This window comes from Perognathus longimembris, chromosome 16 (genome assembly GCF_023159225.1).
Source record: "Perognathus longimembris pacificus isolate PPM17 chromosome 16, ASM2315922v1, whole genome shotgun sequence".
Taxonomy (NCBI): domain Eukaryota; kingdom Metazoa; phylum Chordata; class Mammalia; order Rodentia; family Heteromyidae; genus Perognathus; species Perognathus longimembris.
In genome coordinates this window covers 52045988-52060792 of record NC_063176.1, presented here as the reverse complement: position 1 = coordinate 52060792, position 14805 = coordinate 52045988, and the positions used below count along the sequence as shown (strand labels likewise).

The window sequence follows — 14805 nt, the reverse complement described above, 5'->3', positions numbered from 1 at the left end:
TCAGAGGGTTGCTGCTTAGTTGGGGCCTTGTTTTGTTTTTCCAGTGCTTTGAAGAGAGCAGACGCCATCGCCTCCATTGGCACCTCGGGGCTAACGGACATGAAGAAGTTAGCCAAGTGGGCAGCAGAGTCCAAGCTTGACCCTAATGACCCCAACAATGCCCCTTTGATGCAACTCATCTCGGTAACGTGACCGTTCCGGAGCTCAGGGTGATCATAGAAAGGGCTCTGCCCTCCACATGCATTTCCTTTTTCACCAGGTTTTCAGTGAATGTATAAAGTGGGGCATTATATTTCTTAGAATCAAATATAATGGGTTTTACTGCCAACTTTGTACTGTGTATAAAACCACAATAAGGGGCTGGGGATATAGCCTAGTGGCAAGAGTGCCTGCCTCGGATACACGAGGCCCTAGGTTCGATTCCCCAGCACCACATATACAGAAAACGGCCAGAAGCCGCGCTGTGGCTCAAGTGGCAGAGTGCTAGCCTTGAGCGGGAAGAAGCCAGGGACAGTGCTCAGGCCCTGAGTCCAAGGCCCAGGACTGGCCAAAAAAAAAAAAAAAAAAAAAAAAAAAAACCACAATAAGCAAGTGGGAGGCCATAGGACCTGTTCTCATGATCAGGGCTACCGGCATGAGTCGAGGCAAATGAAAGCTGGAAGAAACTTTCATTTCTCTCATTTCCTTCTAGTTTTTGTACGTCTCAGAAGAAGCTTCCTTTTATTCATCCTTTTCCTTTCTTTTTTTTTCTGGGCCTGGGGCTTGAACTCAGGACCTACGCTCTGTTCTTGAACCTTTCTGTGCTTATGGCTTGTGTTCTGCCACTTTAGCCACAGTGATACTTCCAGCCTTTTCTGTTTATGTGGTACTGAGGAATCGAACCCAGGGCTTCATGCATGCTAGGCAAGCACTCTACCACTAAGCCACATTCCCAGCCCTCTTCATCCTTTTGTCTTCTTCCAACACATGGCTTCTTAATTTGAAGAAGAGAAATTAGGAAGGAGAGGCCACATTACCCAAGTGCAGTATATGGTATGTAAGGAGGCAAATTACATTTTTTTTTACTGTTATCATAAAGGTGATATACAGAGGGGTTCTAGTTACATAAGTCCAATAATGATTGCATCTCTTTTTGGATAGTGTTACCTCTTCCTTCCCTCTCTCCTGTCCCCACCCACAAGTTGTAGAGTTCACTTTCAACAGTGTCTAGCAAGTATCACTGCTGCATTTGCTTACCCTTTGTCCCTCTATTTCTGCACCTTCCCTTTCCCTCCCAAAGACAGATAAATGAACAAACAAGACAGAAAGAAAAGACAACCAAAACAGCAACAAAGAAAAAAGAACTTCTTGTTTCCATTTCCCGGAGCTCATTTTGATAAATGTTATTTCACATGATCTGATCCACACAGACATTTCACCTTTGTGTTCCTCTCCTATGAGTAGCCTCCTTTGGTCTCAGGTTCAACATTTCCCAAAGCTCAGAGTTGAGTTTCTCTTGGTGATGTTGTCTTCTTGTCTGAAGTTGTGTTGGTCATTTTCTGGTGTTTATAGGTTGCTACCAGTGGAGAATCCTATGTCCCTGATTTCTTTCGGCTGGAACAGTTGCAACAGGAATTTAATTTTGTCTCAGATGAGGAATTAAACAGATCCAAGCGATTCAGACTACTTCACCTTAGAAACCAAGAGGTGCCAGAATTCCGAAATTACAAGCAAATCCCAGCATATGACCGAGAAATTATGGAAAAGGTATTCCAGGTAAGAAATTGCCTAATGGGGCTAATAAGGTATCTGCTGTGCCATTATATCTTGATCTTGTTCTCAGTAGCAGTATTCGCTTCTCTTTAGAGCACATTATTATTATTATTTTATCTTTAAGTAGTTATACAAAGGAATTGCCATTAAACAAAGCAGATAATGAACACAGTGCATCTTGATCAATGTCACTCCTTTTATATATTACCTTTCCCTTACTTTTCTTGAATTTGACATGTAAACAATCTCTAGATCTGTTAATGACGTATAAACTGACCAGTCACCAGGATTCTCAGTTAGTCATTAAAGTACCTACAGTTAGAGTTGCAAGGTTGGGAAGTATCTGAGGCATAGTACTATGGCTAGTTATTCCTGTTCAAGTGAGAAACTCAATTCCATTTTAACGCATTATGTGCTAAGCCCTCATCTAAAGTTCATAGGCAACGCACCGGAAGTGAACACCGTGATTATTTTTCTTAAACTATTTTTTGGAGACTATTTTTGGATAGTTTTTCTGGAATTGGTTTGGCTTTGTGATCCTAAGGGATTAAACTTCCAAATACTGAACAACCTCCGGCACCAACTGGAGTGTATTGGATGATGAAATCCCCAAAGCGGGTTAAATATTGAAAGACCTTCTTCTGTGCCTCACGTTCCCCCGGATGCTGGACCTGATCTACTGCCTGGTCCATCTCCATCCTGTCTGGACTTCCGGGGTGCTGACTTCCTTCTCGTGGAGGAGACAGGTTTTCTGTAGTCCGCATCATGATGTCTACACCAGCGTCTTTGGCCAGCAGAAAGGTTTTCTCCCGCCCCAAGTTCCAAAGTCTAGAGGAACAGCTCCAGGTCACTGAACTAGGGTTACAGGCCACTCCTGGATGTGGGTGAGAGAGGACCCAGGGGAACACGGAAGGTCCCGGGGGCTCACCCACTATTGTACTGACAGGAAGCAGGGAAACCTCAGTAGACAAAGCCAAAGGAAATCTATCTTCCTCAACGTAGTCAAATCAGGTCAGCAGCAGCAGCAGGTTTGATCACGATGCATGTTTTATCTGGAGCTTTTCACTCATTTCATAACTGCTTTACTTAAAATATGTCAGGTAATATGTAAGCAGGGGCTTTGATGAGCTTAGCGCCTTCAATTAGAATGGCTGTCTCTGTGTCTGCCGGGGGCCCTGCTCCTCCCTGCATGGGTATGCTGACTCTTAAATACAGTACAGAATTCTCTTCTGCTCCTAAGGCAGTTTAACCAACGGAGTCAGAACCCTGGATGCTTCATGAAAGGCCAATTCTCCTAAGAGAAAGGGCAAAGAAACACTTAGAACCATACTTTAGGGTTTACATCATATGTGATGAACAATTCCTTAATTCTAAAAAGGAGTGTCAGCATAGTTTAAAATCATGATACACTTGTAATTTTAGGACTATGAGAAACGGTTACGAGACAGAAATGTGATTGAAACCAAAGACCACATGGACACTCATAGGGCTATGGTCGCCAAGTACCTCCAACAGGTGAGAAACACACTAATACCATCTTCACAGGGAGCAAAGCACCAGTGTTCTACCACGGGGAAGTTCTCGCCCTATGGCTGTTAGCAAGTCCTCTGTTCAAATTAAAAAAGTGAATCATTCTGAATAGAAGGGAAGAAGAATCCGTTCTGCATTGTCTATGCCTTGAAACTACTCTGGTTTGTTTGTTTTGGTTTTTTGTTTTTGTCATTACTAATGAATTTATCTCATGAAATTTTGTGCCAGGAACATTTCCAGCTCCTGAAAATATAACACTGACCTAAATAGGAAAACACAAACAGCAAACTCTGCCTTCAGAGAGCTTACAGTCGAGTGGAGACAACTAGAGAAAGCACAGCAAAATGAAGCCAGAACAGTAGAAAAAGTTAACAGCTAGATGAGAGGCAGTGCAAACTCTGAGGTGAAATTGGGGTCCAGATGAGGAGTTGGAGAGAGTAAACTGCGAAGCTGAAGTGACATGAATGCTTTAAACAAAGCCAATTTCTTTTCCTAGGTTAGGGAGTCCGTGGTGAACCGCTTCCTCATTGCAAAGCACCATTTTCTCCTTACTGACTTGGTAGTAGAAGAAGAAGTTCCTAACATCAGGTAAAAGTCAAGCAAAGCCATTCATACTTTCTGTGAAATTGTATTATTCTATGAGAAATGTCAGAGAAAATGCGTTGATCATTATATGCTATGCATTTGGGTCTAGAACTCTGTTGGACACCGTGTTAATATTGATTAATACCTCATACCAACATTGATTGAGGGACTTCTATTAGGACAAGTCATCTTAGTTCCTCTCCTTTTACATCCCAGTATAGCTATCTTACCTTCCTGCTCCTCCCAACCAACCTCTTCAGCCTTGGCTATTTTCATTCCAGTTTATCTCACTCCAATATCATTTCCTTCTTGCACCAATTCTGCTATCCCAACTGCCCAACACCTAGCTTTCCTACAGTCCCATCGATGAAAGCAGAGGTGATTGAGATCCCTGCCCTCAGAGGTTCTAGGGTTCCGGGGAAGATCTGATTGGTTACAGTCTCACAGCAAGGAGGTAACAAACCTAAGGTATTTCTTTCATGAGGGTAAAGGGAAGCAGGAAAAAAAATGGATGTTGTACTAGCAGCTGGAAACATTGCATTTGCTATTACTTAGTGTGATCGGCTGGTGGTCTCAGGTAGGGAGAAGTGCAAAAAAGATCACAGACAACTTCCTGTTTGTGGTCTTGTGGGGTTCATTCACTTCATGACCGTTTCTGTGATCTAATCTCCTGGTCTCCTGAAAAGGTCATTTCCCATGAACTTTCTCTCCACCAATCATGCTAAGACAAAATAAAAAATAAAAGCTGGGTGCTGGGGCTCATGCCTATAATCCTAGCTACTCAGGAGGCTGAGATCTAGGAATCTTGGTTCAAAGCCAGCCAAGCAAGAAAATCCACGAGACTCTTAACTCCAATTAACCAGCAGAAAACCAGAAGTGGCGCTGTGGCTCTAAATGATAGAGCTAGCCTTGAGCTGAAGAGCTCAGGGACAGGGCTCAAGCCCAGAGTTCAAGCCCCAGGACTGACAAAAATCAATTAACTAATTAATTAATTAAAAAAGAAAGTATAATCCATGGCAACAAGTGCACATCTGTGGACATATGATACAAATTCATGCAAAACCTCTGTCTTTTGTTCAAGCCCAGAGTCTAGTCATTGAATATGTTCACAGACGTGAAAAGTACACTTAGAATAGATGATGATTTTTCATGCTGTTTTTCCTTTTCTTTTTCTTTCTGCTTTACTTTCTGCATTAAGTTCTGAAGGCTCGGGGTATGTTCCTTTTATTTTCTTTTGTTTTACCTTTCAGTTTGTTCTTGGCTTTGTTTGTGGAATGGTCTCAGGCTGACTGCTAGGGAAACATCCAAGCCTCATGAGAGGAGTCAGCTCCGGAGGAGGGAGACAGGCTTCACTGCGAGAGTCTTGGTCGTGTTAGGAAGCTGATAAAGCTGTGCACATTGGGGTTTGGCAGGTATCCTGGCAGAGTGAAGGGACTCTGGTAGCTACTGGCCTTGAACTCTAGCTCCCTTCCTACTGGTGAAGAGCCAGCAGGAAATCAAAGCATTGCTCAGAGATTCTGAAATGAATGGGCTAAATCTCAGACTTTCACAGATAAGCAATATTTATATATGTAAGGCTCCTAGTGTTTTTGGTACACAGAAGACACTTATGAATGGCAACCTATTCTGTCCAAGATCCTAAGAGAGCAAGTTTGAGCAGCTCCCTGGGATTCCTGCAGGAGTTACCAGCCATGACCAGACAGAACCTGCAGGGCTTCCATCCACGTTTGCCACACGGATCTGCTAAGAGCCTGTTTGGCCAACTCGATAATCACCAGGAAAGCAAAGACCCATGAGTACTGATGTGTGCGCGTGGCTGCCCAGCTGGCTTTATGCTGTGGCTCTTTGGCACAAAGTCCTATCTGTCTTTTGATTTCGTCTCTGGGCCAGAATTTAGTCTCTGCTCCAAGGACCTGTTCTCCCTGAGTCACCGGCCTTGTTGCTTTCGTCTTCCAAGCAGTGTGTATAGCAAATCCTGTCCGTGAAAGGCAGAGAGAGAGAAGAGAATTCTCCTCCTCCTCTTCCCCAGACCCCTCCCACCCCTATGACCTCCCACCCACTCTTACCTCCTGTTAACCAGCCCAAATCTGGAAGGAGAAGTGGCCCAAGTGGTAGAACATTGTCCTTGAGGAAAACATGCAAATAGACAGCATCTTGGCCCTGAGGTCACACACACACACACACACACACAGAGAGAGAGAGAGAGAGAGAGAGAGAGAGAGAGAGAGAGAGAGAGAAATGATCAGGGCAATAGTTCTGGAGAGGCCCAGAGAGAGAGAGTTCCTTCCAGCCGATGCGGCTGGATCTCTGGGAGAAGGTGAATGTCCGCTGTCTGGCAGAAGCCAGAATGTAAAGTGCAGCACAGGTGTCAGGAGCTCATTGGTAAACCAAGCAGTAGGCGCTGGGAGGGGGCCACACATGGCTTTTCTTGTTCTGAGAGGCGGCTACAAAAGAAAAATTTTTTAAACAATCTATGCGGTAGGATCGGTTTCATTTCCAGACTGTTTCCACCCCTTTTAAAAGGAGAATATTCAAAAAATTAAAAACAGTCATTTAATCAAAAAGAGAGTATTCCAGGGCCTATAAAGATATGGGACCATTTGGAAGGTCATCTCACAATTTTCTGAAGGTGTACTTTGAACTGAACCCTCATCTGGTTCTGTGATCATTAGCATTTTGGGCCTGAGCCTCTTCAAGCTGGCAGAACAAAAGCGACCACTGAGGCCAAGGAGAAAAGGTCGGAAGAAGGTGACAGCCCAGAATCTGTCTGATGGAGACATAAGACTGCTGGTGAACATTATCCGGGCTTATGACATTCCCGTGAGAAAGCCAACAGCCAGGTGAGAGCCGGCCACACGGCCCTGGGATGGTGTTTGCAGAGTTACAGCCAATGGGTTCTTCATTCCGAGATGCTGAGCCTCAGTCTTCACGTAGGTTTTATGCAGCAGGGTATGGAGGTTCTTACTGAAGCCAAGGTCCTATGCATTGTCTGCAAGTGCTAAGAGTCAGTTCAGTATTGGGAACATCTCAAAGAGAATTCCAAGGACAGGAAGTTAGAGCTGGACCCCACAGTGTACTACAAGGACTAAGACGGTTTCCTGAGGCCTCAGTGTCCCTCCCACCTGCCTCTCCCTCCGTTTGCTTCTTATTCTTTATAATGGGGTAGAAGTGGCCCATATAGCTCAGGCACTACTAAGCATCACGTGTCAGAAGAGATGCTGAAGTGGGGCTAGTGGTGATCCAGTCAAAGAGTCGATAGCCAAAGAGGAAGGTCAAAGACGAGAGCATGATCTGAGCAGTTGTGCAAGATGCATCTACTCAGAGGAATGAGCTGTGACTATTATGGCTTACTATCCTGGGACGAGTATGGAGCCCTTAACCACAGGTAGGATGAATCTGAATATCTCATGCCTTCAGAAAGACATAGTAGGACCAAGAATGGCATTGCTTTCTGCTGGTCATCTTCCAGTGTAAAGGAAGAAAATGGAATTTGTTGTCCATTTACCTTGTATAAACTATGGTAGCATGTTCACAAAGGCCATTTCACCACTGAACTCTTACTAACACTTCTACAATGTACATTTTGCCAAGGAAAAGTAGGAGTGGAAGAGGTTGTGTGTGGGCCAAGGTCATCCAGCACTATGTAGATACAAAGAGCACCTTGCTAGCCTTTCTTCTCTCCTTCCTTCCTTAGGTTCTTCTCCATTATTTCTCCATCCCTCTGTCCCCATCACCCCATTCTTTTGCTCTATTTTTCTTTAGTGACTAATTTCCAACCTATTACAAAACATCCATTGGTCCCACTTATTCTCAATGCTTTGCTACTTGTTAAATGTTCCCTTAAGCCCTGGAAGGGATTGCCCACATTCAATTCTCCAATCGGTGCCTCAAAGCTCAACTTTGGAGTGAAAAACTGATTGGTTTCTATAGAATACATAAATTTACTATAGAGATAATATAAAATATAGAATATACTATATACAGTATATATATGTATAATATATAGAGAATATATTTATTCTATTGAGATCATATCGATCTAGGTGTGTGTGTGTGTGTATCTGTGTGTGTATCTGTGTGTGTGTGTGTGTGTGTGTGTGTGTGTGTGTGTAGCTAGCTACCTTAGTAAGATTATAGGAGTGAGCCACTGGTGGCTTGCCTAACACATGTTTTTCTGTGTTTTGTTTTTTAAATAAAGTAATTAATAGTTTTCCCAAAGGGGGCTTTCTCTGGTGGCTGTTGTGTTACATATTCTACTCCTATTGTTTCATGATCTGTCTGAAACTCTGTTAAAAGCTGAAAATCTGGTAGGAAGAAACAGCTTGTTCTTTGTCCAATAATGAATGCAAAATATGTGGCAAATTCAGCACAAAAATGCAAGTTGGTTGTTAGGATGGGGCTAGCATTTAAAAGAAATTCTCTAGATAGAACCTTTATTTCTTCCTTTAAACACTGCAGCACAGAAAGGAGCAAGAGATACAACTCACTCCTAAAACTCGAGCTCGGCATTCCCCGGGCTCTTCCTCCCGACAAGGGTCAGCAGGCCCAGAGAGAGAAAGAGATGCCCGGCCTGGGGTAGGTCACCAGGGTCACTGGAGAGTGCTGCTTCAGAGCAAATACAGTGGCAGAGAACTCCAGCTGGATGAAGACAGGCTGCTTGTTAAGATTCTGTGACCTGAGAAGGATGGAGGCTCACATTGCTGAGGAAAAGACAAGTGTCCAACTCAGGCTCTCCTGAGGGTGGTGGAGAGATCCCTTCCTCTGTTCTCAGCCAGACCCGCAGACCTGGAGAATGTTCTGGCAATCACTCAGTAACTAGGGAGAACTAAGCCACACTGAAAGTCTCCTGAAATGTCAACATCTCACTACAGCCCAGGGCCATCCATCTTTGGGGGAAGGGGGAAAAGCCATCTTTTCTATAGGAAGACTTTCCTTGTCATTCATTTCTTCCATCCACGTTCTCTTCTAGCAAATTCCAGCAGCCATCAAGGTCTTCGAGGACTTTCAGTGAAAAGCATGCTGCATCCCCCGGCCCACACAGCCCAACACCGAGTGCTGACTACCCCCTGAACCAGGTGAGATGCCCATGTAGTTCATACTTCTGAACAGTCTTTCTTTCGGCTTTGTTTTCTTTGGTAACATACTGCTAAGAACAAAATAATTCAAACAAATGATGATGGACTTTGGGATTTGTTCTTGATTTTTAAGGTTTTGGTACGTCCCTTTGTAGAAGTTTCTTTCCAACGTACAATTTGTCACACAACCACAGCTGAAGGACCAAATCCTAGTTGGAATGAAGAACTTGAACTTCCATTTAGGTAAACATACGTTCCCCTTTAAAGAACTACAGTACTAGCCAAATGATGGGGACTCTCACCTGTAATCCTAGCTACTCAGGAGTCTGAGATCTGAGGACTGCAGTTCAAAGCTGTGCTGAGTGGGAAAGTCCAAAAGACTCTTACCTCCAATTAACCACCAGAAAGTGGGAAGTTGAATTGTGACTCAAAATGGTAGAGTGCTAGCCTTGAGAGAAAAAGCTCAGGGACAGCACCCAGCTGCTGAGTTCAAGCTCCATGATCAACTACCACCACCACCACCAACAGCAACAAAGAACTGCAGTACTACCCAGGAGGCAAAACTTGGGAGGATTGTGGTTTGAGGCCAGCCCAGGCATAATGTTTGAGAGATACCTCCTGCCCCATCTCAACCAATAACTTGGCATAATGTCACATAGGATGATCACAGTCTAGGCCAACTCAGGTTCCAGTGAGACTCTCACAAGTAACAAGAGTAAAAAGAGCTGGAAGCATGGCTCAAGAGGCAGAGTGCCTTGCAAACACAAAAGCCTTGAGTTCAAACGAAGGAAGAGGAGGAGGAGGAAGAAGAGGAAGAAGAGGAAGAGGAGGAGGAGGAGGAGGAGGAGGAGGAGGAGGAGGAGGAGGAGGAGGAGGAGGAAGAGGAGGAAGAGGAGGAGGAGGAGGAGGAGGAAGAAGAGGAAGAGGAGGAGGAGGAGGAGGAGGAGGAGGAGGAGGAGGAGGAGGAGGAGGAGGAGGAGGAGGAGGAGGAGGAGGAGGAGGAGGGAAAGAATTATAGAAGAAATTGTGAAGCACTGTGAAGGAAACAGATTCAGTAAGAAATGTCTTAGACATTTGTAACTAAGGAACTCAGATAAGATCCAAGTATCCCGATAATACAAATCCCATGATTCTCCTCTTCCCATCAGCTGACTCTGTCCGAGAATAACACTGGAAACCTGTTGGAACACACCACCCTGCTTTTCCTCTCCTCTTCCTGCCCTCTTCTTAAGCGTATTTCAAACTCCAGTTCCCATAAACAACCTTCCTTCTTTGCCATAAGCATTCCAGAACTGTGGTAATGATTTTTATTAGTTCAGTTTTTGAATTGACCTTCTCTAATCTAACCCTCTACTTATTTTTTTTTTCTTGGCAATGCATGGGTGAGAACTCAGGGCCTCATACTTAGCTAGGCTGACATTCTAGCGTTTGAGCCATACCTCCCGCTATACCTCTATATTTCTGTGAAGAAGAAATGAAAATATTTAGAAGGAAGGTGACTTTCTTAAAGCTACATCATAGAGAGAGCAGGGATTCAAACTAGCAATGTCAGAAGAGGGGGATAGTTGCTACTGCTATACATGAAACAAACAGCAAAGGGAAAAAAAACACATAAGAAAATGTAAAGACATATGCTGAAAACATGGTATCCGGGTCTCCAGCCCTGCCATAGACAGGCAAGCTCAGGGCAACCTTGCTGGGCGCCCCATGGGTCCTGACTCAGGAAAGGAGTCTCTCTTCTGAATGGCTTCACTTGTGTATGGGAAACCAGGTGGGCAGCAGGAACCCTTTGACCACACCCAAAACAACCTTTGGACCAGCACTGGGCTTGCTGGGACCACTGTACTGGACGTCTATAACTACATTACTGGAAACCTTCAGCTGTCCCTAGAGCCTGTTTAGTTGTGGCAAGCTGGTTCCATAGAGGAAAATAGGGAGCTCACCAGCCCAAACTGTGGAGAGCACAGAGGGTCAGAGAGGCGAAGGGAGTAGTTATTGTTGTTGTTTTTGGCCAGTCCTGGGGCTTGGACTCAGGGCCTAATCACTGTCCCAGGTTTCTTTTTTGCTCAAGGCTAGCGCTCCACCACTTGAGCCACAGCACCACTTCTGGCCGCTTTCTGTATATGAGGTACTGAGGAATTGAACCCAGGGCTTCATGTATAGGAGGCAAGCACTCTACCACTAGGCCATATTCCCAGCCCCGAGTAGGATGGTTTGATCCTGAGAGCATGGGGTCCAATGCTCCCCCCATTGGAGGTGAAGCGCTATATCACTGCCTCACAGTGAACTTGTAAAGGACAAATCTTTCAAGTGGAAGCCTGGCCTTTAACCCTTTCAGCCATGCTCCTACTCAGATATTTTTCAAATGCTGATGTGTGAGTCCTGAGAATTTCTGTCTTACCTGTCTGTTCTCATGGCCCCCGGTCATGTGTGATTTTGCAGGGCCCCTAATGGGGATTACAGCACAGCCAGTCTACAGTCAGTGAAAGATGATATATACATCAACATTTTTGATGAAGTGGTGTACGACATCTTAGAGGTAAGTGCTCAGTTTGAAGGAAGACATTGAAACTCTGCACTCATTTCATAGCTTCTACCCACTAAGTCCCCAGCACAGTTTTTTTTTTCTTGTGTTTGAAATGTTTCAAACTTGACCCATTTCAAGGCTTTCAAACGGAAGAGGGAGAAAACTGGCTTTTTCAGATTCAAGAAAGTGTTTACTCTGTTCTAAGAAATATACCAGCTGCTTCATTTTTCCTGGTCCTGCAGCTTGAACTTGGCCTGGGTACTGTCCATGCGCTGCTTTTGCTCAAGGCTAGCAATGTGCCACTTAAGCCACAGCTTTGCGTCTGGCATTTTGATGGTTATTGATAAGAGTCTCGTAGCCATTTCTGCCCAGGCTGGCTTCAAACCTCAATCCTCAAATCTCAGCCTCCTGAAGCTAGGATTACAGGTGGGAGCCAAGGGCACTTGGCTGCTTTTTATCAATTTTCTCATTTGATTCTAAAATAACCTCGCGAACTAGACAGTGAAAGCTCCTGTTGATTGACCAGAAAACTGAAATTCAAAGAAGTTAAAGAAATGTCCAAGGCTCACAGAGATATTAGGCATCTGAACTAGAACGTGAGTGGGTTGGTCTAACCTAAGTCCAGATGCCTCCAGCTAAAACCCTACTACTTTTCTGTTGTCCCATTAATAAATGTGTGTCTGGAGTTATTAAACCAACATTCCTTCTCACACTTCCTTGAGGATGACCGTGAAAGAGGGAGTGGAAGCCATACCCGTATTGAGAGACACTGGTTGGGATGTGTGAAGATTCCATTCAGCACTATCTATTTCCAAGCAAGGGTAAGTAAAGGCAAACTTCTATGAGAATAGGGAACAACTTTCTCCATTTTTATTCCTGCTAGCATCTTAATACTGAGAGAAGGTATATACAAAGCCCTTGGAAAGATTATAGTCACTAGACATAATGTTAGTGATCTTCCATTCTACTTGCATGGGCTTATTAAACATGTCTGTGTGCCTTTGAGTTAATAGCTAATATATGACTAGTGCAATCTAAAATTATTAAAATAATTTTTAATTGTCGTTTTGTTTTTGCCAGTCCTGGGTCTCAGGACTCAGGGCCTGAGCACTGTTCCTGACTTCTTTAGTTCAAGGCTAGCACTCTACCTCTTGAGCCACAGCACCACTTCCGGCTTTTTCTATTTATGTGGTGCTGAGGAATTGAACCCAGGGCTTCATGCATGCTAGGCAAGCCCTCTACTCCTGAGCCACATTCCCAACCCAAATTTTTATTATCTTTAAATAGTTGTACAAAGGGGTTTCAATTCAACATATCAGTTGATAAATACAATATACCTTGATCAATTGCGCCCTTCCTATCATTCTCCCCACTCCCGTCGATCCCAACCCCCCCTAGCCCCTCAAGTTTGACAATTGTTTTATTTTTTTAATGATCACTGTCACCCCTTTCAATATCCTCACCTATCCCTCCCTAACCCACCCCTTCCCTCACTCTTTTTAATTTTGTAGGACCTACACTGATTTCATGACTGTATTCTCCCAGCCTTCTCCTCTTCCTTATGTATCCCTCTCCCCTTGGCCCTGCCCCTTTCAACTACCCATTTCCTGGTGTTTTATTTTGCTGCACTTTGATTTTGCCTCTCTAAGGAATTATACTATTTGAGTTCTCCTTGAATCTACCATATTTCAGTTAAGACAACTGTATATATTTGCATGCATCCGAAAGTATCTACTTACATATGCTAATTCTACCTTCCACTTACGAGGGAAATCATGTAACCTTTGCCTCTCTGATGTGGGTTGTTTTAAACATTTAAATAGAAGTGAAAAAGGTGAGATGTCGATATCTGTCAAAAACAACTGAAATGGAGTGGAGAGACGCCTGAAAGTAACTTGAAGAATATAATTAGGACAATTGATACACCACTTAATCAAGTGTGTTCTATTAAGAGTTCCAAAAATAAATACCATTTAAACCATGAGAAATCATTAGCAAAGACATGCTTGACAAAGACACTTTTCTTTAGAGTTCCATTTTGCTTAAGAGTCTAAGAGGTTGACAGCTCTTGAAGGACTTATTAGCTTTAATCTGGGACCGTTAACGATTCTAAATCTCTAGCATCCCAGAATTAAAACCATGGCAACAGGAGAGTGTGAGCGTCTGACAATCACAAAGTAAAGGCTCAAAAGCAAAGTTCCACTCTAGAGGCCTATCTTGGTTGGAAGCTCATGAAACTGTAGCCAGGCACCAGTGGCTCATACCTGTAATCCTAACTACTATGGAAGCTGAGATCTGAGGGTAGTGGTTCAAAATCAGCCTGGGCAGGAGTCGGTGAGACTCTAACCTGTAAATAACCACCAAGAAGCTGCAAGTGGAGCTGTAGCGCAAGTAGTAGAGTAGTAGCCTTGAGTTAAAAATCTCAGCACCGAGGCTCTGAGTTCAAACCCAGGACACAAACACACACACACACACACACACACACACACACACACACGAATCCTGTGATTGTAATCCTCCCTCAGGCAAAAGGGACAGTCCATAGGCATGCTACAATGGTGTGCTCACCATAAGAATTGACATTTCCCTCTTTGGATAGAATTTAAATGATTAAAAACAATAAAGAGCATACGACTTTACCAATCAAATTCCCTGCAATATTTGACATTTCTGGATTTCACATTTGGAAGGCATTCAGAAATAGTAACTCTGATAAAAGGCCCTCCTCCTCTCTCTGTACCATGTCTGTGCTCTGTCTGGAGTCACTACTTCAGGAGCTGGTTTGTTCTCTTTATACAAGCTCTGTTATGAAGTTCTTCCTTGAGCTATGCCATTATCTGTGGCCTCCCTTATAATCTCCATTCCTAGTTCAGTTCTCTGGGACTTCTTGAATCTAGTGTAATCTGACTGAGTAATAATAATAATACAGACTTCGCTGGGTACACATTACATACCATTTCTAGGTGGTTTGTCGCCTTAATGACACCTCATAAAACACCTGGCATCATTAACCCCACCTGAAAGATGACGAAATAGAAGCCTAGAGAATTAGCTGTTATGTTCAAATCACAAAGCTAGGCTTCAACTTTGACCTGTTTTCAACAGACTGACTGATATCACTTATCCCTGGGGAACAGGATTGGTATAAGCAGAGAAAAGTGATTCTGCTTTTATGGTCTATATGTCGCAACACATCCTTAGAGAATGACCTCATTACATTTTTCCGTTAAAATAGTTTTGTCTGACTCCAAAGCCCGTGACTTGAAAAGTACCCATAGGGAATATTTGTCACTGGCTGAAGACATTTTTGTTTGCTAAGCTTGTAGGGGTGGCTAT

The 14805-nt window shown here is 43.7% G+C and overlaps 1 protein-coding gene across 2 annotated transcripts in view; it reads left to right on the top strand.

The window, feature by feature from the left end:
- The window catches only part of Cc2d2a (coiled-coil and C2 domain containing 2A), a 66368-nt gene that overhangs the window by 35081 nt on the left and 16482 nt on the right, over positions 1-14805 (top strand). For both annotated transcript variants that reach the window (XM_048364204.1, XM_048364203.1), the window contains 9 exons: positions 45-183; positions 1552-1755; positions 3175-3267; positions 3779-3870; positions 6540-6707; positions 8837-8942; positions 9076-9185; positions 11385-11481; positions 12192-12290. In XM_048364204.1, coding sequence (XP_048220161.1) covers positions 45-183; positions 1552-1755; positions 3175-3267; positions 3779-3870; positions 6540-6707; positions 8837-8942; positions 9076-9185; positions 11385-11481; positions 12192-12290 — 1108 coding nt within the window. The remainder of the gene's footprint in view (positions 1-44; positions 184-1551; positions 1756-3174; positions 3268-3778; positions 3871-6539; positions 6708-8836; positions 8943-9075; positions 9186-11384; positions 11482-12191; positions 12291-14805) is intronic.